Source organism: Garra rufa, chromosome 10 (assembly GCF_049309525.1).
Source record: "Garra rufa chromosome 10, GarRuf1.0, whole genome shotgun sequence".
Taxonomy (NCBI): domain Eukaryota; kingdom Metazoa; phylum Chordata; class Actinopteri; order Cypriniformes; family Cyprinidae; genus Garra; species Garra rufa.
The window spans coordinates 50017247-50044933 of NC_133370.1; the positions used below are offsets into that span (position 1 = coordinate 50017247).

Sequence of the window (27687 nt, forward strand, 5' to 3'; positions counted from 1 at the left end):
AAAGTCAAAATTAAGTGCGTTTTTGCATGAAACAAGCGAAATAATCTGCCAATGGGGTAAGAAAAATAATCTAGTTGTCTGCTTGAAATACGATAATCTTTCTGACCCCATTGGCAGATTATTTCGCTTGTTTCATGCAAAAACGCACTTAATTTTGAATAGTTTTTTTCTAAAAACAAGACAATATTTTTTATTAGTCTAGAAAATCCTTCTTGATTTGAGAATGTTTAGATAATTTGGCTAAAAAATAAGACAAAAAATCTAAGTAAGAAAAGCATTTTTTGCAGTGCACAGCAGAAAGTTATCTTTCTCGCTTTTAAAAACACAACATCAAAGACACATTAATAAATCAAGCACGTCCTATTTTATGAAAGTCACATTACATGATTTTGCTGATTTGCATGTGAAATTAGACTTTTATGGAGGATCTCAGTTATTTTCATGAATGTTTGAAGCCAAAATTGAAATCATAACTGATTTTGGATTAATTGCACAGCCCTGATCAGTACCATTGTGGGAGGCGTAGACAGCTTTGAGCGCACATCCGCGCAGACGCAAACGTGTGATGCGGTTCCTCTGACAGTGCAGAACCTCCAGCCGCGGGAAGACGGACGCGTCCAGCTCGCTCAGACGGTTGTCCCGCACGTCCAGCTGTGTCACGTGACGCAGAAACTCCGGCTCGTCCGGCACGACGCTGGAGATCTGATTCAGACTGATGAGATGAAAAACCAGCTCACAGACTGACACCTGACATCTATCAACACTATAAGCTACTGGATCATATTTGTGTTCGTTCTCACCGCAGGTCGACGTGTTTGAGCGCCAGCAGACGGAAGGCCTGTAGCGTCAGAACAGACACTTTATTTCCAGCCATGCAGAGCCTCTCGACGGCGGGCAGCCGCTCCAGCACCGCCGGCACCTGTGTGAACTCATTGAAGGACAGACCCAGATAGGCCAGCCGCTGCAGACGGCCCAGCTCCGCAGGAAGAGCGGACAGCAGGTTACCGTCCAGAACCAGCGTCTGCAGACTGACACACAGCAAACAGTCCATTATTAGCACAGCACTGAGAACTGGACAGATGCACAGATAATGTACTCACCCCCTTGTCATCCAAGATGCTCATGTCTTTCTTTCTTCAGTCCATAAGAAATTATGTTTTTGAGGAAAACATTTCAGGATTTCTCTCCATATAGTGGACTTCTATGGTGCCCCTGAGTTTGAACTTCCAAAATTCAGCTTCAAAGGACTCTAATCGATCCCAGCCGAGGAAGAAGAGTCTTATCTGATGAAAACAGTCAGTTATTTTCTAAAAAAATTACAATTTATATACTTTTTAACCTCAAATGCTCATCTTGTCTAGCTCTGCATGAACTCTGTGTATTTCAGTTCAAGAAAGTTAGGGTATGTCAAAAAACTCCCATCTCATTTTCTCCTCCAACTTCTTCGACAAATTCGTCCTACACTGCTGTTTTACCTTTTTTTGTAAAGGGCATTTGATCTTTTTAGCATGTTCACTTTGTAAACACTGGGTTGGTACTTCTGCAGCAATGAAGGACGATTTTGAAGTTGGAGGAGAAAATGAGACGGGAGTTTTCCGACATACCCTAACTTTCTTGAACTGGAATACACCGAGTTCATGCAGAGCTAGACAACATGAGCATTTGAGGTTAAAAAGTATATAAATTGTAATTTCTTTTAGAAAATAACCCATTGTTTTGCTGGCTGGAATTGTTTAGAGCGCTTTGAAGCTGCATTTAAGCTGCATTTTGGAAGTTCAAACTCGGGGGCACCATTGAAGTCCACTATATGGAGAACACTCCTGAAATGCATTGCTCTACTGACCATTTCAGTCGCATTTGCATTTGTGACTGAAAACTACTGCATTTGACTATGAAAAAATATTTAGGAGCACCAGTGCTACTGACCCGATCAGCTTTAAAGGTTTCTTATGTGTTTTTGCAATGTTGAGTAATGTATCACACTGCAAAAAATGCTTTTCCTACTTAGAATTTTTGTCTTGTTTCCAGCCAAAACATCTAAAAATTCTTGAATCAAAAAGGATTTTCTAGACAAGGAAAAAATATTGTCTTGTTTTCAGAAAAAATAAGTTTAAATTAACTGAGTTTTTGCTAGCAAAATAATCTGCCAATGGGGTAAGAAAAATAATCTAGTTGTCTGCTTGAAATAAGATTATTTTTCTTACCCCATTGGCAGATTATTTTGCTTGTTTTAAGCAAAAACATGCTTAATTTTGACTTCTTTTTTCTGAAAACATGACAATTTTTTTTCTTGTCTAGAAAATCCTTCTTGATTTAAGAAGTTTTAGATATTTTGTCTGGAAACAAGACAAAAAATCTAAGTAAGAAAAGCATTTTTTTGCAGTGCATAGACATATCTCACCAATCCTTTCATAAACAAAGTGTATTGAGAGTGATAAGAGATTCAGTGTGCAGTGTAGAGAGTTTCGTCGATTATAAAGGAACTTTGTGAGATCACGATGAAATAAGTGACTGCTTTTAATGATTTTAAGGGAGTTTGTAAATGGGATATTGATTTAATACAACAGTTAAATAAACAAGAAGTTAATATTAAGTGACAAGTATTGCCTGATTTTGCTCTATTTCATCATCAAAAATAGTTTGAAACAAAGTCACAACTGAGCCGCTGCGCATCCCTATTCAGACACAGTGATGTTTTATTTATGAATGAACGAGCGTTTTTAAACAAATGTAGTGAAATGATTCAATTCCTCATTCATAAAGACAGTCACTTGCTTTATTCCTGAATGAATCAGCCGTTCAAACGAATCAAATCAAATGATTCAGTGATTAAATCAGTGACTTGCCGCCACCTACTGGCAGATTTAGATTAATTTTTAAAGTGTATTTTTAGTTATTTAAATCATTTAATATTTCTGTATTCAAAACTGTATATTTAAAACATTGATCTCAACATGAATTTATGAGTTTGATTGCACTCGTGCCACCTCTGAGCCTCATTAAACATGAAAATACACCTACAACACACTTTTGTGTTCTTCTGTGCCACCGCTGTAGCACAAATTAATTTGGTTAATACGGATTTCATTCAATTGGTAACTTGTTCTTATTCTGTTGTTTCAATTAGAACTTTGAAAAAGCTTATAAAATATAATTAAAAAAATATAGAAAAGTATAAAAAACATTTAATAAAGTTAGAAAAATACCATTACAGAGGTAAAAACTAAATTCCCCTGTAAATCACTTTAAGGAGTCAAATATTACCTCGTAATGGAAAGCAACATTTTATCAGATTTTTAGCTTTTTGATTAGAAGGTGCTCCTGAAATTTTTACTTCGCTCTTACATTTTTTAAGTTAGGAGCACTAGTGCTTTTAAAAAGAAAAGTAAGCTTAGAGCCCTGCTGAATTGTATTTTTTTTCTCCAAAACTATTTCTTTATGACTGAAGAAAGAAAGGCATGAACAATTTGAATGACAAGGGGTGAGTAAATGATCTGTAAATGTTTGTTCTGAAAGTGAACTCCTATAATGTGACTGTAGTCAGACTGTAGTGTGTCCAGCAGGGGGCAGCACATCACGCCGGACTCCTCATCTACTGTGACACTGTTGTGTGGGGTGCTTGTCATTATTCACATCATTTGGTAACATTTGAGTGATTATGAATGTGGTTTCGTTTAGAACAGTCTGCACTGATGAAATGTTCACATCAAAGGGGTCATCGGATGCAAAACTCCCTTTTCCATGTTGTTTGAACATTAATGTGTGTTGGCAGTTTGTGAACACAACCATCCTACAATGATAAACATCCACCCAGTGGTATTGTTTTAATCTTTTTAAAAGTAATATCCCCTTTTTAACATCAGCTCATTCTCAGTTTCTTGTGGGTGTGACGACTCACAGACAGAGGCCCCTCCCACAATAGTTGATTGACATGAGCGCCTCACCTTAGCCCCACCCTCACCGAGCAGAAACAGTCCGACTCTGATCTCCATTGTGTGACTCAGGTGCAGAGGAAGACTCTAATTGAGCGATTGAGGTGTTCTGTTGTTGGATGTAATCATGAACACAGCAGTCGTCATTTACTCCCGACATCTGAGCCGCTGAAGATGCAGAGGTTCAACGTTATTTTCGTTTTTAAAAAGAAAAGCGCTGATCCCGATCTACATATGCGTCTATGTTCGTGTGAATCATTCCTGATGCAGCTTCACCCACAGCAGAAGTGAGTTTGAGGGTTTATTATGCATCTTTGCACATGGCCTTTGTTAATAATGTGCTTGTTGGCAAGTTTTGCTGATAAACGCAGCTAAACGCGGCTAAAGTAAACATTACGGCTCATCATCCCACAGCAGAGAGGGGCGGGGCGAGCAGAGCTCATTTGCATTTAAAGGGACCATGCAATAAAATGAGCTGATTTTGACAAGCTAAAAGGGTGTTTTTTACACTACTGTTGAGAATTTTTAACCAAAGTATTTGCAGACTTTTTATTCAGACCCTAAAGAATCATATGAACTTGTGGAAAATAGGCATCCGATGACCCCTTTAAGACCAGAGCCATGAAACACACTCTGATTGGATGAGCCGTGATCACGTGACGCACTCACTTGCTCATGTTGCCCACGTCGGGGTGTATGGAGGTCAGGTGGTTGCAGCTGAGGTTGACCTCCGTCAGTGTGCTGATGGAGCAGATGTGCAGCGGGAAACTCCCCAGCTGATTATGAGAGAGATTGAGACTCCGCAAGCGGGAAAATCTGCAGGAGAAGAGATGACATCATCATTATTCACCTGACAGCTGACATATATAATCCACACCTGTGTCCGTAATAGTTCTATTATTAAACGGATTGTTCTGGTGTTTGATTGGCTGAGCCGCTGTAAATCACTCATTGCATCACAACATCAGTCAGATGAAGGGCTACTGTTTGGTGGAAGAGTTATTTGTTATTAATAAACAATTACATTTTCGTTGCTGAATGTTTAATTTTTGAAATGGTGCCAGCGAGTCACGCCAGAGATACTCATGTGATCCTGTGTTGCACACTTTATTTTCAACATTGTAAATAGCATAATAGATACCAAGTAGATAAAAAAGTTTGTCAAGATAAATTTTAAATTAGTTTGAAAAGCTTAAAGGAACACTCCACTTTTTTTGGAAATCGGCTCATTCTCCAACTCCCATTCCGGCGTAATAGTCAAGGAAGTTTGCTGCTGTAATATGGACCAAGCAGGCGCAGTAATATCACGCAGCGCCTGAAATAAGTTCCCAGCTATGTAACTTCCAACAAGGAACGCTCCCTGTTGGTCACGTTGTGCTGCGATGTGCTGCGTGATATTACTGCGCCTGCTTCGTCTATATTAAGACAGCAAACTTCTGCCACTGAAGTGACAGCAATGACTGATAATGTAAACAATGATCTGTCATGATTAGCCTATGTAAGACCCTACTTTTTGCTGATGTCAAAACTCAGTAGCAACTCTACAAAAATGAGTCAGATAGGGAGATTTAATTAAACATAAAAACTAAATATATTTAGCCTATAAATACGACATAATCTTTGGCCAAATGTAGCACATATGAACACGCATATGAACACGTTTGCTGTAGCAGCGCACACACCGGAAGCGTTTATTTGGATGAGGGCACAAAAACAGCACAAAAATGAATAAAACAGATGGCGAAGCTTAAGGCACACTGCAAAAAATGCTTTTCTAGCTTAGATTTTTTGTCTTGTTTCCAGCCAAAATATCTACAAACTCTTAAATCAAGAAGGATTTTCTAGACGAGTAAAAATTATTGTTTTCTGTTTGAAATAAGATTATTTTTCTTACCCCACTGGCTGATTATTTTGCTTGTTCTAAGCAAAAACTCACTTAATTTTGACTTGTTTTTTCTGAAAACAAGAAATGTTTTTTTTTACTTGTCTAGAAAATCCTTCTTGATTTAAGAATTTGTAGATATTTTGGCTGGAAACTAGGGCTGGGCGATTAATCGAAAAATAATCGAAATCGACATTCAGAACCTATAATCGTTAAAATTTTTCCAGGAAGATTATTTCAATTACTTTCCCTTTAAAAAACACAAGCGCTCCGTTCCGTTATTCCGCCGACATGTCGATGGAGAGCTTAAACAGTATTTATACAGTAAAAAGTATTTACAGGATATACAAGGGTAATTTTATTTAGAGGAGATACTGCTTATTTTCTACTTTTAATATGAAAAACATTGAAAATTATTTATTTTGTTTCCAATAGTGCAAGTTATTTATTTTCACTAATTTAAGAAAAATGTGACTTTTCGTTTTAAGCAATGCTTGCTTTAATTTCAGTTGTTCAACACTGATGTTCAATTAATAATCATAGATCGTAGATAGTGTGTTTCCTTCAATTATTTTAAAATCAAGTAATGCACCCTTCATCCAAAAATCTCTCGCTTGTAATATGTGAACATATTTAATGTACAAAACTTGTCAGTGAACTATGAGGGCAAAAAAATAAATATTATATAAATATAATTAAATATAATTTTATTAATAAATAAAATAATCGTTCATTAATCGTAATCGGGTTAAAATGTTCAATTAATCGAGATTTTGATTCTAAGCCAAATTGCCCAGCCCTACTGGAAACAAGACCAAAAATCTAAGCTGGAAAAGCATTTTTTGCAGTGCAGAGCTTTTAAAAGTAACTGTTCAAAAACACGGCACATTAAAAACGTGAAGCGAGTGCCAGTCAAGCTCGTGACAAAAATATTGTGCGTGCTTATTATGATTATTAGGATAATCTGCAGAAACCACAAAAAAGACGGTCTTTGAAGTGCGAGTTTATCAATGCATCTTCAGCCATGTATTAACTCAGATGTATAATTTTCTTCTTAAGAAAAAAATTAAGATGTTCTTAAGAAAATATAGAATTTTTCAAGAATTGCACTTAAGAACATTCTTACGAACTTCTTAGAATTTATCTTAAGAAATTTCTTAATTTGTTTCTTAAAGGAGTAGTTCACTTTCATAACAACAATGCACAGATAATGTAGTCACCCCCTTGTCATCCAAGATGTTCATGTCTTTCTTTCCTCAGTCGTAAAGAAATTGCGTTTTTTTGAGGAAGACATTTCAGGATTTTTTTTTATAATGGATATGGGTGGCGCCCCGAAGTTTGAACTTCCGAAATGCTGTTTAAAAGGCTCTAAATGATCCCAGTCGAGGAGGAAGGGTCTATCTAGCGAAACGATTGGTTATTTTCAAAACAAATTGACAATTTATATACTTTTTAACCTCAAATACTCGTCTCATCTCTGCACAGCGCATGTGAAGTCTGTGTGTTTGGGGTCAATAGAGTTAGGGTACGTCTAAAAACTCCCATCTCATTTTCTTCCCAAACTTCAAAATCACCTTAGATCGCTGCAAAAGTACCGACACAGTGTTTACAAACAGAACATACAAAGAAACTCAAACTTCCTTTACAAAAAAAGGATAAAAACAGCATTATAGGACGATTTTGACGTTGAAGACATAAACAAGACGGGAGTTTTTAGACGTTCCCTAACTGCATTGACCCAGATTATACTGACTACACATGCGCTGCGCAGAGACCAGACAAGACCAGCATTTGAGGTTAAAAAGTATATAAATTGTCAATTTGTTTAGAAAATAACCAATCGTTTCGCTAGATAAGACCCTTCTTCCTCGGCTGGGATCGTTTAGAGCCTTTTGAAGCTGCATTTAAACTGCATTTCGGAAGTTCAAACTTCGGGGCGCCATCCATATCCATTATAAATTGAGAAATCCTGAAATGTTTTCCTCAAAAAAAAAAACAATTTCTTTATGACTGAGGAAAGAAAGACATGAACATCTTGGATGACATTATCTGTGCATTGTTGTTATGAAAGTGAACTACTCCTTTAAGATGTTTGTGAATCCGGCCCCTGATGTGAGGCGCAGACTGACCTCTGGAGCTGCAGCAGCGTTTGGTCCGCAGGCAGGAAGTTGTGTTTGAGGTTGAGGTGCGTCAGATCCTGACTGTACAGCAGATTGGGCGGCAGCTTCTCCAGACTACAGCAGGACAGATCCACCGAACTGATCCTCTGAGACACCATCTGACACACACACACACACACACACACACACACACACACACACACACACACACACACACACACACACACACACACACACACACACAGAGAGAGAGAGAGAGACACACACAGGTCATTGGTCAGGGTCACAGTGAGATCAAGATGAAGAGGAATGATGATCCAGCAGGAGGAAACCTCATTTATGACTGACTACTAGAGCTGATATTGAGAAACATTTCATTATTTGATTTGATTTCAATTCACAGGTGGTCAGAAACAGTAAACTTTTTTCAAGAAAAAAATCTCTCTCATATAATGCTACACAATAAACCCTGCAGTTAGTAGGTACACTACTATAATATTAAAATTATTAAAAAAAAACACATATTTAAATATATTTAGATATTTAAAATGCATATAAAGCAGTGTTTATAATAAGAAGTTAATATGTTATAATCTATAAAAAGATATAATTGTTTCTACTCCAGTTTGTTGTTGGAACATAAGCATTTCATCCGTAAATGAACTTGTTTACATGACGGATTTATTCATGCATGGGCCAAATACATTAAGATGTCCACATCAAAAACAAATTACAAAAGTGATTTCATGTGCATAGAAAGCACATTACATGTAAGCAAAGAGTCTACTTTTAAGGTTTCAAATAAGTTTTTGGAGAATAAAATGTGAAAATTTAGTTGAAATAATGTTAGATTGTCATTCAGTGTAACATAATATTTATGTCAAAATTCAAACAATATGCCAATTCTGACTTGTCCATATTCAAATATATATAAAAATAAATTTTGATTGTGTTTTAAATGAGTAAAAAAGCTGGGTAAGTAAGGTGATAACTATTAGTTAATTGACATATTGCTATTTTACCCTATTCGTGTCTTGCCTTAAAAGTAACAAAATACACTGCAAAAAATTATTTTCTTACTTAGATATTTTGTCTTGTTTCCAGCCAAAATTTCTAAAAATTCTTAAATCACGAAGGATTTTCTAGACAAGTAAAAAAATACTTCGGTAACACTTTAGAACAGGTAACACTTATTCACTATTAACTACGACTTTTCCCTCAATAAATTCCTAATTTGCTGCTTATTAATAGTTATTAAGGTAGTTGTTAGGTTTAGGTATTGGGTAGGATTAGGGATGTAGAATAAGGCATTAATATGTGCTTAATTAGTACTAATAAATGGCCAATATTCTAGTAATATGCATGCTAATGAGTCGTAGTTAATAGTGAATAAGTGTTACCTATTCTAAAGTGTTACCAAAATATTTTACTTTTTACTATTTACTTCAAATACAAGTCAAAATGAAGTGAGTTTTTGCTTAAAACAAGCTAAATAATCTAGCTAAATAATAAGCCAGTGGGGTAAGAATTTTTTTTTAAATTTCAAACACAAAACAACATTATTTTTCTTACCCCACTGGCAGATTATTTTGCTTGTTTCAAGTAAAAACACACTTAATTTTGACTATTTTTTTCTAAAAACAAAATAAATTTTACTCGTCTAGAAAAATCTGTCTTGATTTAAGAAGTTTTAGATATTTTGGCTGGAAACAACAACAACAACAACAAATCTAAGGAAGAAAAGCATTTTTTTCCGTGTAGGAAGTTTACTGTGATTATTAGATGATAGCAGCTACAAATAATACTTCATTAAGTTTTGTTCACATCGATTCTTGAGATTTAAGAATCAATATCAGTTCATTAAAATGAAAACCAATTAAAACTGCGAAATCAATATGTGACCCTGGACCACAAAATCTTAAGTAGTGCAGGTATATTTGTAGCAATAGCCAACAATACATTGTATGGGTCTTTTATGCCAAAAATCATTAGGATATTAAGTAAAGATTAAGTTCCATGAAGATATTTTGTAAATTTCCTACCGTAAATATATCAAAACTTAATTTTTGATTAGTGATATGCATTGCTAAGAACTTCATTTGGACAACTTTAAAGGGGTTTTCTCAATGTTTTGATTTTTTTGAACCCTCAGATTCCAGATTTTCAAATAGTTGTATCTCAGCCAAATATTGTCCTATCCTAACAAACCATACATCTTTGGAAAGTTCCTTCCAGTTGATGTACAGTATAAATCTCAATTTAAGAAAATTGACCCTTATGACTGGTTTTGTGGCCCAGGGTCACATATTTTCAACCGAGCTGTAGTGAGACGTGAGTCAGTAAACAGCAGTAACGAATGAGGCGGTGATTCAGCCTAAACACATTAAAGCGTCTCTCGGGTTCTGCTGAGGTTTTTCTAATCTGAGTCTCCCGGCGGGTCACACGCGTCTCACGGCACACGGCCGTCTCTGGGAACGGCGCTGTAAAATAGGCTGGCCTACTTGCGTTTGTTTAGGACGGTGCGCTCGTAGTGAAGTATGCTAAAGTAGGACTCCCAACTAGGGCTTTCTAACACGCTCCGCCCGTGATGAGATGATGATGAGATGATGATGATGATGGGGTGATGGGGTGATGGGTGTCACTTTCAGGGCAAATGTAGATCAGTCCAGTGAAGCGCTGGTGAATCTGAACAGATGCATTTCTAGCCTCTTCAGTGTGAACTAAGGTGAGACTTTAAAGGTGTCATCGCATGCAAAACTCCCTTTTCCATGTTGTTTGAACATTAATGTGTTGTCAGTTTGTGAGCACAACCATCCTACAATGATAAAAATACACCCTTTAAAAGTAATATCCCCTTTTTAAAATCAGCTCATTCTCAGCTTCTTGTGGGTGTGACGACACACAGACAGAGGCCCCTCCCACAATAGTTGATTGACATGAGCGTCTTACCTTAGCCCCGCCCTCACCGAGCTGAAACAGTCCAACTCTGATCGCCATTGTGTGAAGACACTGAGGATAACGTTACTTTTGTTTTTAAAAGGAAAGCACCGATCCCGATCTACATATGCGTCTATGTTCGTGTGAATCATTCCTGATGCAGCTTCACCCACAGCAGAAGTGAGTATGAGGGGTTTTATGCATCTTTGCAAATGGCCTTTGTTAATAATGTGCTTGTTGGCAAGTTTCGCCCCAAAGAGGGGTGGAGCAAGCAGAGCTCATTTGCATTTAAAGGGGCCATGTCTAAAAATGAACTGAAAGGGTGTGTTTTTACACTACTGTTGAGAATTTCTAATCAAAGTATATTAGAGACTTTTCATTAAGACCCTAAAGAATCATATGAACTTGTGGAAAATGGACATCCGATGACTCCTTTAAACACACACTGATTTACAGTTCTGCCAGAACATCCTAGAGTTTATTCCGCATTACCCACGAGCCCTTTACAGTACGTTCAGAGCTGAACCGGACAAACATCAGTAGATAAATGTAAGTTAACACCCGAAAGATGACACAGGGCAAAGTTCAGCGTACGGCGAGAGTGGAGTCACATGATCACAACACCAGTGTTAGACAAACATCCACAGTCAGATCTGCTCCTGACACAAATATAAAGACATTTGTTTAATAAGCAACTCTCAAAAACTAACTTGTATAAGTTGTCCAATTCTCGCTATTAACAAGCCATTAACTATGACTTTTGCCTAAATAAACTACTAATTTGCTGCTTGTTAGCAGTAAGTAAGGTTGTTGTTAAGTGCCTTATAATAATGAATATGTGCCTTATAATAATAAACCCCCGATGGGGTTTTACTGCTAATCAACACAAAAAACGCTGCAAATATCACAGCAGTTTTTGAAAAAATCTGCACCAAATTCAGTCACTTTTGTCCCTAAAAAGCAGAAAAAAGGTCCTGCGAAATCCTGATGAGACTTATTCCTTTGTTATCTAACTACTACATTTAGTCATTTTGCAGACACTTTTTAAAATAATCATATAAATAAAACAGAGAGTGCTAGAGTTATAGGGTCAAATAAAGATGAAAGAGATGTTTTTAGCTGAGTCTTGAAGGGGGGAACATTAAAGGTAAGTCCGTTAAAGTGATTTTGTGACTCTTTGGTTATTAGATACATTAAATTATATATATATATATATATATATATATATATATATTATATATATATATATATATATATATATATATATATATGTGTGACCCTGGACCACAAAACCAGTCTTAAGGTTAAATTTTACAAAACTGAGATGTATACATCATATGAAAGTTCAATAAATAAGCTTTCTATTGATGTATGGTTTGTAAGGATAGGACAATATTTGGCCGAGATACATCTATTTGAAAATCTGGAATCTGAGGGTGCAAAAAATCAAAATACTGAGAAAATCACCTTTAAAGTTGTCCAAATTAGGATCTTAACAATGCATATTACTATTCAAAAATTACATTTTGATAGGTTTACAGTAGGAATTTTACAAAAAATCTTAATGGAACATGATCTTTACTTAATTTCCTAATGATTTTTGGCATAAAAGAAAAATCAATAATTTTGACCCATACCATGTTTTTTTGGCTATTGCTACAAATATACCCCAGCGACTTAAGACATAAGACTTAAGACTTATATATATATATATATAATATATAATATATATATTATTTTTAGACAATTGTCTTGATAGAAACTGTAAATTATACATGACTGTGGTAATCATTAAGGATCCTGATTCCATCACTATACCATGGCACCAAAAGTGGAGCATTTGACTAGGGTTTCTGTTTCTGTTGCTCTAGTGTGTCAGCTCGTCTTATTTGACATATTTGATGCACACACACCTTAGCCGCCTGCCGGTGCCATCGCAGGTGTTCGGTGAAGCTGTCGAAGCTGATGTAGTAGGTCTGACCCTGAGGACCCGCCGAGCTGAAGGCCAAACAGTGACTGTGTTTCTTCACCTCTTCCACCTGAACACAAACAGGTCTGGTTAGATCAGCTGTGATGCTCACATGGCACACATCACTCATATTTAGAACAGAAATGTACACTGCTAGACTATAAAACACACCTCTGTTTGTTTAGCACTTCATCAACTCTCAAAACCACCATAAAACTTTACAACTCACTAACCAATGTCCACTACGCCTGTCCTCTCATTGTTACAAGTAACCAGGATCTACACACAAATGCTGTTTTAATGAACTTGTGTACTACATATAATATACAGCCTCGCATACAGCAATATTTATCTTGATATACGGCAATAAATGTCATATATTACATTTCCGTATGGGTGGGAAAGAAGCTGTATAAATAATAGCTGGCGTTCAGCACATGTACGCAATATAAAGTGAAGGCACATTGTGGATACTGCAGCCAACTCAAGTGTTTTTTATTTTATTAAAGATTGTGCCAACCAGTGTTGGGGAAAGTTACTTTTAAAACTAATGCAGTACAATATTGAGTTACTCCCTAAAAAAGTAACTAATTACATTACTTAGTTACTTTTATGCAAAGTAAAGCGTTACGTTACTTTTGCGTTACTTTTTAAATCTGGGCAGGGCTTGCTTGTTTGTTTTTAATATAAAACGTTATTTTTGTCAAATGTAAAAGCCTTCTCACAGCAAAAGCCTCAGACTTAGAGAAAAGAACATTGACGTCTGTACAGTAGACCACAGAAGAACAAATGTCAACTCTTCAGCAATAAAAAAATGTTAGATTATCTTGAGTCATTTGCGCTTATTAGTATGGATGAATTGGATCATCGAAGGTCGGCAGCAAAGACATCGGTTAATAAAATGGGATTAAATACATAAAAGATATTTGTATTATTTAACATTTAATTATTAAAGGTTTGCGTTGAATTTCAGTGTTTTTATTCATTTTGAAAAGCCTCAATCTAAATAAGAGCAGGGAAGTTTCTTTTAGTAATTATGCATTTAAATTTAAACCAATTGTAACCAGTGAAAGGGATCTGCAGTTGATACTGAACACTGTCGAATGGCTGAAGTGAATCTATTCTATTCTGACTACTGTGTACCTTAGAATAGATGCTGTATTATCATTAGTTTGGGACAAATGTTCTGCGTAGGATGATAACGTGTGTTCATTACCTTTCCTCCGATCAGTGGCAGGATGTGCATCTTGCCCGTGTGACTGGCCTTCACAGAGGACACCATCAGACAAGTGCCACATAAAATCACCTGCCGTCGACTCCAGCGGTTCACTGGCAGCTGCAGCTTTCCTTTCCTTACGTTATACGTTCCGGAGAGCTGGATGCGCTCGGAGTTCTCAATGCTGTGAGGTTTTCCTGCAAAACAGAGAAGAACGTTAGAATGACTTCTTCAATCCACTCCTACTGTCAACACATCCAGCGCAGCTTCAGAGGAACATCACTATTCACATCGCAAAACTGCGGTCGGCACTGATCTGTACTGGAACAACAAAAGAGGGAAGTCAATTATGTTCCGCACTAGAAAATGCCTCTGACACATGCAATTCAGCAGTCAGTACTAGTAATAAACGGAGAGCAGAATTCAGCAGTTAGTACTAGAGAAAGGAAAGTAGAGTTCAAAGTTCAGTTATAGTAATGAGTGGAATTCACCATTATTAAACACGATTCAGCAGTCAGTACCAGTAATAGAGCAGAATTCAGTAGTCAAGTCAGTACTAGAAAGGAGCAGAATTTAACAGTCAGTACTAGTATTGAACAGAATTCAACAGTCAGTACTAGTAAATAACAAAAATCAGTAGTCAAGAGGTAAGAAAGAACAGAATTCGACAGTACTAGCAAAGAATAGAATTTAGCAGTCAGAACAAGTATAGAACAGAATTCATAAGTCAGTACTAGTAATGAGCAGAATTCAGTAGTCAGAGGTATTAAAGAGCAGAATTTGACAGCGAAGATTAGAATTTAGCATTCAGAACTAGAGAACAGAGAGCAGAGTTCAGCAGTCAGTACTAGTAAAGAGCAGAAATCAGCAGTCAGTACTAACAAAGAATATAATTTAGCAGTCAGAACTAGTAAGAGCAGAATTCAGTAGTCAGAGGGAGTAAAGAGCAGAATTCAGCAGTCAGTACTAGCAAAGAATATAATTCAGTTGTCCAGCAGTCAGAACTAGAGAACAGAGAGCAGAGCAGAGAGCAGCAGTCAGTACTAGTAAATAGCAGAATTCAGCAGTCAGCTATAGTATATGGCAGAATTCATAAGTCAGAACTAATAAAGAGCAGAATTCAGCAGTCAGAACAAGTAAAGAGCAGAATTCACAAGTCAGTACTAGTATTGAGCAGAATTCAGTAGTCAGAGGGAGTAAAGAGCAGAATTCAGCATTCAGAACTAGAGAACAGAGAGCGGAGTTCAGCAGTAAGAAGTAGAATTCGGTACTTAGTATTAATAAAGGGCAGAATTCTGCAGTCAGTAACAGTTAAAACCAGGATTCAGTAGTCTATACTAGTAAAGAGCAGAATTCAGCAGTCAGCAAAGAATATAATTCAGTTGTCCAGCAGTCAGAACTAGAGAACAGAGAACAGAGAGCAGAGCATAGAGCAGCAGTCAGTACTAGTATATGGCAGAATTCATAAGTCAGAACTAGTAAAGAGCAGAACTCAGTAGTCAGTACTAACAAAGAATATAATTTAGCAGTCAGAACTAGCAAAAAATATAATTCAGTTGTCCAGCAGTCAGAACTAGAGAACAGAGAGCAGCAGTCAGTACTAGTATATAGCAGGATTCAGCAGTCTGTACCAGGGATGGAAATTAACTTTTTTGTCCACCGGCCAGTGTGTCTGGTGGATTTCAAAATCTACCAGCCACTAAATGTTTTTACCAGCCACTTTATGTCTTTAACCGACAATGTGTAGCTGCATGTGAAAATTAATACTACAAGATCTACTATACTTGAGCATTTATTTAATCTCAAGTCTCAATAAAATACTGACATTTTCTCTCTCTCTTACAAACCCAGGGATCAAAGCAAAAAAAAAACTTCTGACTTAAAATTTTTCCTCCAAAAAATCTTTGCCAAACACCATTCCACAGCCATACCTGTCACACACCCACTTTATAAGCAGCTTTTTTCCTTCTTACAGTGCGTGTCCTACTGATTTAAAACATGTTGAAGCATCTTCTGATCAATAATAAAACATTCTGATAAAAAATTAGCCTTGAGGTGATAATTGACTCATTAATGTGATTTACAGTTTCTTTTTACCTTTGTTATGGCATTTTTTTAAATTAAATGTCATATGTCAATTAAAATTTCTAATTGACAAATTTCTAATTAAAACAATTTAATAGCAGAATAAGACAACTATATTACCAATCATATAAAATTAGTATTAATAAAAAATAATTTGCACTACAGAGGTGGCACAAAGGAACACAATAGTGGCTTGTAGGTGCAATTTCAGACATTTAATGAGGCTCAGGGGTGGCATAAGTGCAAATAAATTCATGTTGAGATAAATGTATTAAATATACATTTTTTTATATAGAAATATTACGTTTTAAATAACTAAGTATACGTTACAATGACACTAAATCCGCCAGCAGGTGCCAGTAAGACAAATTTTCAGTTTGAATGCCTGATTCATTCGGGAATGAAGCAAGTGACTGTCTTTATGAATGGATAATAATGAACTGAAGATTGGTTCAAAACGTGCTTTCATTCATGAATGAAACACCGCTGGTTTGCTTTTAGAGATGCGCAGCGGCTGAGCTGTTACTCATTTCGAAATATTTTCATTTAAAGAAATAGAGATATAGTCAGACAACGCAAGTCATTTTATATTTTCTTGTTTTTGAACTGTTGTATTAAATCAATATTACATTTGCTTACTCCCTTAACAATTGTTTAAATCTGTCACTCTCCTTTTCGCGTTCTGTGGGCGCACAGACAATAATCTGTAAAAGAGCGCGCAAATGAGTCTCTCTTTCACTTTAAATAAGCAAGACTCAAAAGCACATGCAAATGATAGATTCCAATGTGTATTAATACCCGCGCCGAAATTCTAGTTGTGCTCTGCGTTCTCTGCTAAATAACGAATTGTGAATGATGCCGAGATGATTTTTTGGTTTGCCGTCAAAACAACAAAAATGTATATACGTATACGTTTATATATACACGTTACACATTTTTTTGAAGGTGTGCCTCCGCTAAAAGTATCCGCCGTCTTCTTCTTCTTCGTGTATTTTAACGGCAGTTCGCAACCAACGTTAAGGTGCATTACCGCCTCACGCCGTCCGGTTGAAGTATGTTATTTTTATTTACCCACCACGGTGGCCGGTGGGTGAAGCGAGTTTACCCGCCACAACACAAAATCACCCGCTTTTGGCTGGTGGCGGGTGCTAATTTCCATCCCTGGTCTGTACTAGTAAAGAGCAGAATTCACTAGTCAGTAGTAATAATGAAGCACAGAATTCAGCAGAAAGAACTAGATAAGAAAGAGTGAAATTCAGCAGTCAGTGATAGTGAAGAGAAGAATTAGTCAGTACCAGATCAGAATTCAGATGAAGTTTGAATTATTTGAATAATGCAGCAGTGCTCTATATGGAGGAATATTACATTCACCACTGAGAAACAGATCTACAATATGCTCTGCCATAAACTGTAATTTATAAAAATGTGTTGATCTGTCAGTAATCTTTCCTGGTAATATTATCAATACGTTCAAATCACTTAATAACTCATTAACTTTCACTTAATCTTAATAACTCGTGCGCTTTATTTGTCCTGCACCGAATGGTGTGGTTCTCTCAAGTTTCTCTGTGAGATCTCAGCTGACTGTCTACGCAGCAACATTTCTGCTTTCACTTCTGAGACGGAGCAAGCCAGATCTGACCCAAAAGCAGCAGCAGTATGTGGGTCAGGACCCCACGGTACGCCGCATGGAGCGCTGCAGCCCACTTTACAGCACGACCATCAGCACAGGTTTAACAGGACACCCAACCTAATTTACAAACAACAACACCTCACATTTGCAGGTCTCAAGCTTTCTGTTGTTCCAGTTCTCAAATGACCAGTTACAGTGTTATCTCTTGTGTTACGTAGTGATCTGTTACAGTAAAGGAAACAGGAATAAGAAAAGCAGTTTACAAATCCTGACGCTGTAGACAGGCACACAGAGAGATCTCACATGGATCTTAAGCATGATTTAGGCGTGTTGTGCTTTTTCCCCGGGCGTGATCCTCAGAGAGGAAACCACAGCCTTTCCTGCGTGAGAGCTCTTCTCTGACTGACATACACCCTGAACCATGAGCGCATTTCCTGCAACACGGTTGTCCCCCCAAATTCACACCATCACACTTAATTAGCTATTAACCAGTTTAACAAGTCAATGAAGTGAGGAGCAAATAACAGAATTAATATTGTCTGCATTGAACTGTCTGACTGTTCATGGGCGTGAATTAGTCCACCAGCCACGGCGCAGTAAATGGAACAAGAAAGAGTAAAATTCAGCAGCCAGAACCAGTCTAAAGCAGATTTTAACAGTCAGTACTAGAATAAAGCAGATCCCAGCAGTCAGTACTATTAAAGAGCAGAATTCAGCACTAAAGAGAGAGAAAAGTTTAGCACCCAGTACTAATATCGAACAGAATTTAGCAGTAAGTACTAGTAAATAAAAGAATTCAGAAGTCAGTACTAGTAAATAACAGAATTCAACAGTCAGTACTAGTATTAAAACAAACTTCTGCAGACTGTAATATTAAATAACAAATCAGCAGTCAGAATTCAGCAGTCAGTACTAATAAATAACAATACAGCAGTCAGTACTAGTAAATAACAGAATTCAGCAGTCAGTACTAAAAAAGAACAGAATTCAGGAGTCAATACTAGTATTAAACAGAATTCAGTAGTCTGTACTAGTAAATAACAATTCAGCAGTCCGTACTAATACTGAACAAAATTCAGCAGTCAGTACCACTAAATAATAGAGTTCAGCAGTCAGTACTAGTAAATAATTCAGCAGGAATAATTTAGTGGTCAGTACCAATAAATAACAGAATTCAGCAGTCAGTACTAGTAAATAACAATTCAGCAGTCCGTACTAGTACTGAACAAAATTCAGCAGTCAGTACCACTAAATAATAGAGTTCAGCAGTCAGTACTAGTAAATAATTCAGCAGGAATAATTTACTAGTCAGTACCAATAAATAACAGAATTCAGCAGTCAGTACTAGTAAATAATTCAGCAGGAATAATTTAGTGGTCAGTACCAATAAATAACAGAATTCAGCAGTCAGTACTAGTAAATAATTCAGCAGGAATAATTTAGTAGTCAGTACCAATAAATAACAGAATTCAGCAGTCAGTACTAGTATTAAAACAAACTTCTGCAGACTGTAATATTAAATAACAAATGAGCAGTCAGAATTCAGCAGTCAGTACTAATAAATAACAATACAGCAGTCAGCACTAGTAAATAACAGAATTCAGCAGTCAGTACTAAAAAAGAACAGAATTCAGCAGTCAATACTAGTATTAAACAGAATTCAGTAGTCTGTACTAGTAAATAATTCAGCAGTCAGAATTTAGTAGTCAGTACTAATAATTAACCGAATTCAGCAGTCAGTACTATCAAATAACAAATCAGCAGTCAGAATTCAGCAGTCAGTACTAATAAATAACAATACAGCAGTCAGTACTAGTAAATAACAGAATTCAGCAGTCAGAATTCAGCAGTCAGTACTAATAAATAACAATACAGCAGTCAGTACTAGTAAATAACAGAATTCAGCAGTCAGAATTCAGCAGTCAGTACTAATAAATAACAATACAGCAGTCAGTACTAGTAAATAACAGAATTCAGCAGTCAGAATTCAGCAGTCAGTACTAATAAATAACAATACAGCAGTCAGTACTAGTAAATAACAGAATTCAGCAGTCAGAATTCAGCAGTCAGTACTAATAAATAACAATACAGCAGTCAGTACTAGTAAATAACAGAATTCAGCAGTCAGTACTAAAAAAATAATAGAATTAAGGTTTCAGTTCTAGTAACAAACATAACTCAGCAGTCCGTACTAGTATTGAACAGAATTCAGCAGTCACTACTAGTATTAAACAGAATTCAGGAGTCTGTACTAGTAAATAATTCAGCAGTCAGAATTTAGTAGTCAGTACTAATAAATAACCGAATTCAGCAGTCAGTACTAAAATTCTATAGAATTCAGGACTCAGTTCTAGTATCAAACACAATTCAGCAGTCTGTACTAGTAAAGAGCACAATTCAGCAGTCTGTACTAGTAAAGAGCACAATTCAGCAGTTTGTACTAGTAAAGAGCACAATTCAGCAGTCTGTACTACGAAGAAAAAACTGTTGGTACTAGGTGAAGAACAGAACTCAGCCATCTTGTCTATACTGTTAAAAGCAGAATTCCGCAATTCATACTATTGAGGAGCACAAAAAAAGGATTCAGCTGTTGCACTGTTGCACCAGACGGTTAGAGTTGAAATTTGAATTTAACAAGTGCACAGTACGTTCTGCATTAACCTTTAATATCTCAAAATGCTTAAAGCCCTGTGCAGGTCTCCCAGCCCTAGGGGTGACTCCAGGGACAGACGCTCTGTGGTCGTGGGTCAGCGATCTGTCCGACGTTAGACTCAGGCTGTTTTTAAACACCTCATCCTGTTTTGAGCGGTTAGGCAGATGCAGTCCTCCGGGTATCCGGCACAAAGCAGAAGAGGGTGTGTGTCTAGGCTATATTTGTCCACGTACAGCTCGTGTGGCCTAATGCACTGGAGAAAGTGCCTGCGTGACATATTGGGGCTAAAAACTCCTGAATAATTTCTTTCAGGAGTTTAAAAGGCTTGTGACTGCAAGTGACATTCTGGAGGGGTTCAGCACACAACCACAGCTGTATTACACAACCTCAAACAAATGACACTTTCATACTGCTGAGACTTATATATAGATATATCTTGCAATCACTTCTTAAAAAGGTTCTTATAAGAGGAAGCATCAGCAAATTAAAATAATAATCACATAGCTTTAGAAATAAGCTGGCAGATAATAGACTAGCTGCTGATGTAAGCAAGAGACAAGCGCTACACAACAGAATAACTGAAAACTATGAGCAATCAGGGGTGTCAAACCCACAAAATGAATCAATAGCCGTATAAAACACGGCAATATATCACAATTATTAGCAAATAGCTTCACTCTGCTTGAGTTTATTCACTCAATCACATCTAAACGAAACTTCACACACATAATGAAAATTCAGTAATTAGTTTCTCACCCCGACATTGCTCTAAATCTGTATTTCCTTCTTTTTTGCGGAACATAAAAGGAGAAACAAAACATGTCCTGCTCACGCTCATCTATCTGATGGCAGAGAATGGTGACCACCTTTACACTTTTTATAAAAAAGGGATGCAAATGTGTCATAAAATAATCACATGCAAGTGCGTACGGTAAGGTTTGATGAGAAACAAACTGAAATGTAGTTTTAAGCACAAAAACAAAAAACTGCATCATTGTGTGAAATCAAGAGAGACAAAACATGAAGCCTATAAATGTGAGAAAAGTCATGTAAATGTGCTCTAGGTGAGAGAATGACAGGCCTTAGGCAATAAACATTCTTCTCTTTGTGAGTTATTAATTCCAATCGATTCATATACAACTAATAATCATTTAAAATGAAAATGTTGAATTTGATATTTATAATGAATTCTCTGGCTCTGCTTGTAGCTTGTAAACAGCACACATGTCTCTGAACGAACACGTCAGATAGAAAGCATCGCTCTTTATTTATAGAATCACATGACATGAGCGCAGGTGCATTCACATACATCATAAATCATAAATGTCATAAAAACATGTGACGAATGCTGTAACATGACAGGGAATGACATACAGTAGATGAGCAAAGCCTCTAAAAATGACAGCGGTCTCAGAAATGATCTGTTCGCTTGAGTCACGCTTCTACACGCCATTCATCAGAGTCTCTTTCTGCACGATTTCCTCTCCTCACTAAGCTCACTTTGATTTATAGTGGTTCAAGTCTCTGTGTGTTTGAATCAGCTGCTGTTTGGGCGATTTTTAGGCATTTTTTGTTTTGTTTTGTTTTGTTTTGTTTTACATTGATATTACCAAAAAATTATTGAGAAAATAGTCTAGAAGAGGACAGTCGGTCTAGAGCAGGGATGACCAACCCTGTTCCTGGAGATCTACCTTCTTGCAGAGTCCAGCCCTGATCAAACACACCTGCTCCTTCAGATCCTAATTAGTTAGTTCAGTTGTGTTTGGTCAGGATAGGAGATGAACTCTGCAGGAAGATAGATCTCCAGGAGCAGGGTTGGGCACTAATGTTGTAGTCATCTACTCACCACAGGGTCTGATATTAGACACATTTCCATCATGTTCAGTTTAGTAATTACTCTTTCAAAGGTCACTCCAAATGAAGGATGATCTGAAGTATGGGTGAGCAATAAAATGAGAAATGATAAACGGTAATGTAGAATACTGTTATCATTACAACTCACATGAATCAAGTGAGCACCGTTTGGTTGTTTGCTGATTGCTAGTGTAAAATCATAATCACGATTATTTTGGTCAATATTTAACACGATTACGCCTCGGTCCAAAACTTTATATAGTGATTAATTTGAAGACAGCAATACAACAGAAAAAGCCCTTCATTCAAGAGCAGGGGGTGATTTTTCTCTTTGTATTTTTACGTTTTATTCATATAAGGCACATAGACAGCAGATGGAATATTATGTGTTGTCGCTTTAAGAGCCACACGGATCCAACATACTGTTACACATGTATTTTCATTCTCAACTGTTTATGATCATTTAAGACAGAACTGACAAGGGTTTACAGGAATAATCACCAAACGTCTCGTCCTGAAATATGTTTATGTGTGTATCTGAGCATTTAGGCGCACCTTGAGCTAAAAGATATCTAGCGCAAACACAGAACAGCGCAAGTTTTCTTTCTCGCTTTTAAAAACACAACATCAGAGAAACATTAATAAATCAAGCACGTTTGTTTTATGAAAGTCACGTTACATGATTTTGCTGATTTGCATGTGAAATTAGACTTCCATGGAGGAGCAAAAGCGCACCACTTGAAGGGGAGTGGAATTGGTTGCAATAACCGTTTCATCTCGATTACTGTATTTTCATGATCGTTTGAAGGCGAAATCAAAATCGAAACTGAATTTCGATTCATTGCACAACCCTATTGGTTGCTACATCTTTTCACATTGTATAACGCAGGTCAAATGATGCTGGATAGTGCGCTGAGTGCCATAGTAGTTAAAAACCTGGGTCCTTTTTTATCTATATTTTGTCCTTATATTTAGACGCATTCATAAAGTACAAGATGGTAGATCCGACACTTTGCGTGAAACTGTTCTTACGCACTTAGTACGTACACATCTGTGCATACGCAATGGTGATAAATGAGGGCCCTAGACTGATTTACCACCATGATCTAAGTCTACTTATACTCCTGTGCTAAAATAAGCAGAGCAGGCTCTTAAAGGGATAGTTCACACGAAAAATAAAAATTGGATGTTAATCTGCTTACCCCCAGAGCATACAAGATGTAGGTGACTTTTTTAACTCAAACCGTTGCAGTCTGTCAGTCATATGATATAATGGCAGTGGATGGGCACCAAATCTTTGAGAGTCAAAAAATTGAGATATATTACACAAATACATAGAGGTGTTAAGACACAAAATGATCAGTCTGTGCAAGAAACTGACCAGTGTTTATATCATTATTTACCTCTGATCCATCACAACGGTCAACATGCTCTGGCAATGTAGTCGGTGAAAAATGAACACTCCTGGAGTTTGCACAAGGAAACGTAATCTTTTAGTTTTTAATTGGTTGCCAGAATCAGGAAAAGCACAAGTAATTACCATTTAGAGACACGTCATGCGTCGGCTGTTGTGCACAACGTTGCGCTGGATCAGAGGTGAATAATGATACTGTTCAGTTTTTTTGCACAGACCGATTGTTTTGTGTCTCAACACCTCGATGTATCGTCACGAGCCGCAGAGTTCTATTTGGTTTATCTGTGTTTGTTTTTTGGACTCTCAAACCACGGGTCCCATTGACTGCCATTATATGACTGACAGACTGCAACGGTTTGAGTTCAAAATCTTAGTTTGTGTTCTACTGAAGAAACAAAATCACCTACATCTTGGATGCCCTGGGGATAAGCAGATAAACATCACATTTTCATTTTTGGGTGAACTATCCCTATCCCTATCCCTATCCCTAAAGAACAGTTCATCCAAAACAAAAATTCTGTCATTTTCTTTTTTGTCCAAGAGAAGAAAAAACTGTTACAGTTTTAGAACGACATGAGAGTAAATCATGACAGAATTTTCATTTTGGTGTGTACTGTCCCTTTTACTCATACAGTGATTTTCAATAAATACTGCAGTGTGCTTATTTCATTTGATTTTGTGGGAAACCGTTTTAAATTACACAGATTCGAGTCTAGAGTTGCTGTGATGTCTGATGAGCCGTGATATTAGTCGCATTACAGTAGAGAAACACACACACACTGCTATATAGTGATGACACACTCAGACACACACAGATTGCGGAGTCGTGGTGTCCTCTAAAGTGTGTGCCAGAGGAGAGATGGTCAGCTCAGCACACAGACGCTGCTGCTGAATCTCCTGAAACCTCATCTGGATCCAGATGCTCGATACAGCACTTCCACACAGACCTGAACTGAAAACCGCCTGGACTGCAGTGCTTCAGCAAACACATCACTGACCACTGATCACTAATACACTACACGACTTAGCAGAGATGTAACGACATCAAAATCTCACAATACAACATTATTGCAATTTTAATTAAAAAAAAGACAAATGAAGACTTGGATTTTTTTTTTTACATTTTAAAGTTAAATTGTTCCATCTAATGCACTCTGAGAGCTCTAGACTAACCCCTGTATTTAACTAAGAAAACATAAGCCAGAAAAAAGTCAGTGAATTGACTTGTACTTGAAGTTTAAAAGGAACTCAACCCTCATTTAAGTTTTGTTGAAGTGTCTCAGTCTAAATTACATTCAAGCTGGTGTTTAAGGAAGACAAACAAATTAGAATATAACAACAACAATAATTGTATACTATTGTTATTCCTACAACCACATATGTGACCCTGGACCACAAAACCAGTCATAAGGTTAAATTTGACAAAACTGAGATGTATATATAACATGAAAGCTCAATACATAAGCTTTCTATTGATGTATGGTTTGTTAGGATAGGACAATATTTGGCTGAGATACGACTATTTGAAAATTTGGAATCTGAGGATGCAAAAAAATCAAAAAGACTGAGAAAATCACCTTTAAAGTTGTCCAAATTAGGTTCTTAACAATGTATATTACAAATCAAAAATTACATTTTGATATGTTTATAGTAGGAATTTTACAAAAAATCTTCATGGAACATGAACTATACTTAATTTCTTAATGATTTTTGGCATAAAAGAAAAATCAAAAATTTTGACCCATGCAATGTATTTTTGGCTATTGCTACAAATATACCCCAGCGACTTAAGACTGGTTTTGTGGTCCAGGGTCACATATAATAGCCATATATTGTAAAACAATTGCACTGTAAAATAAATAAAAATTAATATTTCACATTTTTGCATTACACTACAGTAGTAGGGAAATTACAATAGTTCTTTCCTAATTTCTACACTTGAAAGAGATATTTGAATTTGGACTGCAGTAATGTTGCCCACCTAAAACATTTATGGCTTTATTTTGACTGAAACAGCAGTAGAGCTTTTATTTTGAAGGAAGACTCCAGCTTCAGTGAAAATGGGTTTACAAAAACGCATCTCACTAATCATCTGCCGCAAGAATAAAACACAACTGATGACTTTCGCGTTCCCAAATGCACGCTAAAATAAATAAAATGCACAGCACATACAATTAATGTGTTCACTGCATTCATTCACTGTGAACTGAGCTGTTCTGAAGCACAAAAAACACCAGATCACGAGCTGATCACCTGAATGCTGTGTGTGCTTCACTCTGAAACCCGCAGCGAAAACAGACTTGATGAAGGGATGAAGCCATATTGTGCCTTTGGTTTTAGTTCATTTGACAGATACTGTGTCAAAGCATAAAAGCCCAAAACACAACTTTAAAAACATTTTATGTTAGAATAAGAAGTTTAAATATATTTCAAAAACTACAGTTTTTGCGCGGAACACCTACTGCTTCATATCGTCATGTGAACACGATGATATCGAGACAGTTTTGCTATTGTGATACCACAGTGATGATAATACCATTACATACCTTGAACAAAACAAAACTGATTTGATTTCCCAGGCATTGTTTCTCATCTTTATCTAGTTAAACTTGATGCAATAAAATACTAGCGATGCACCAAATGTTCGGTAACCGAAATTATTCGGCGGAAAATAGCAAAAGAAAAGCTCTGTATAAGCGAAAAGGCTGAATAAATGATAGCGAACAATGAGGTGACGTGATCAAATAGAGGCGTGCAGTAATGATCAAACATGTGGTCAGTGTGGACGCATTTAAAACTGTCTGAGAAAGACACAAAACTCATCCCAAGCAGCGACAGCGAGAGACTGTTTAGAAGCGCATCGCATGTCTTCATGAGAAGAGAAAGGTTACTGTATGATGACTGAAATCATCCATTAGTCAATCAACTCCAGAACGTTCTGTTGTCTAATACACCAGACACCAATTGTGTTTATTCTGACAGCAGCTCCTTAGCCAGGGTTCAAAGACCAAAGATGACAATCATTCACAAATCTGCTGCTGCCAGCAAACACTAGGACTGAGCTCTTCTTGCGGGTTTACCACTAAATAAAAGTCCACATTCAGAAATGTTAGTATTGGCATTTTATTGTCAAATAAAATACTAAAGTAAGACAAAAATAACTCCAACAGCTCTATTAATTCATTTATTCTAACATTCTCCTTTGCTCAGCAAGGCTGCATTTATTTGTTCATTAGAAACACACGCCTGATTCAAGAAGGGGCTCTTAATAATGGCCAAAGAATATTATTTTACTAACTTGTTCATTTTAAGTTAAATTGTGGTTTGTTGGTAGGCTATAATGTCTACTAGAATGTTACAAATGTTCAATGTTAAGTAAGTATTTTTAAATCTTTGTTTTGTCTTTCTTTTTTAATAAAAGCAAGAGAAAACTGTAAAAAACACATTTTGGCTATTTAATTTATGCAATTTATGCAACTATGCTTGGTAATCGGCCTTCAGCCCAGTGTTTAACTTTATTCAACTTTGGCCAAGAATTTTCATTTCAGTGCATCCTATAAAAGTACTAAAACAAACATGAATAAAGCTATAGACATGTTTTGAAAAGCTCCAGAGCAGTATTGAAGAGCAGGGATCATGCAGCTGGAGCTCGGAGACTTTTATGAGTTTTTATGAGATGCTGTAAATGTGCAGCGTTTCTACTGTACTGACTCATGAAACACTGCGGAGTCTCTGCCTGCACAAATGTGTAGAAAATCAGACGCGTGACAGAGATAAAGAGCAGAATGACAGGCGACTCATACACACTCTCTTCTATTCCTATCACTATGGGTTCATTCCAAAGGTGTAGGTTTTTCTATTGTACAAACTGTACCCTACCCCCCTACAGCATACACGGAACTACAGGTGTTTCTCAAAATACTTCATTCTTTATGATTTATAAGTTTGTTTCCTCATGGAGAAAAAAAAAAAACTTATTAATTATTAATTAA

General features: G+C 36.7%; 1 protein-coding gene across 1 annotated transcript in view; it reads right to left on the bottom strand.

The window, feature by feature from the left end:
* Positions 1 to 27687, bottom strand: part of phlpp1 (PH domain and leucine rich repeat protein phosphatase 1) — a 57139-nt gene that overhangs the window by 20932 nt on the left and 8520 nt on the right. The window contains exons 2-7 of the mRNA XM_073848731.1: positions 14057 to 14253; positions 12785 to 12910; positions 7944 to 8092; positions 4602 to 4748; positions 801 to 1028; positions 510 to 712 (exon numbers count right to left, since the gene is read on the bottom strand). Coding sequence (XP_073704832.1) covers positions 510 to 712; positions 801 to 1028; positions 4602 to 4748; positions 7944 to 8092; positions 12785 to 12910; positions 14057 to 14253 — 1050 coding nt within the window. The remainder of the gene's footprint in view (positions 1 to 509; positions 713 to 800; positions 1029 to 4601; positions 4749 to 7943; positions 8093 to 12784; positions 12911 to 14056; positions 14254 to 27687) is intronic.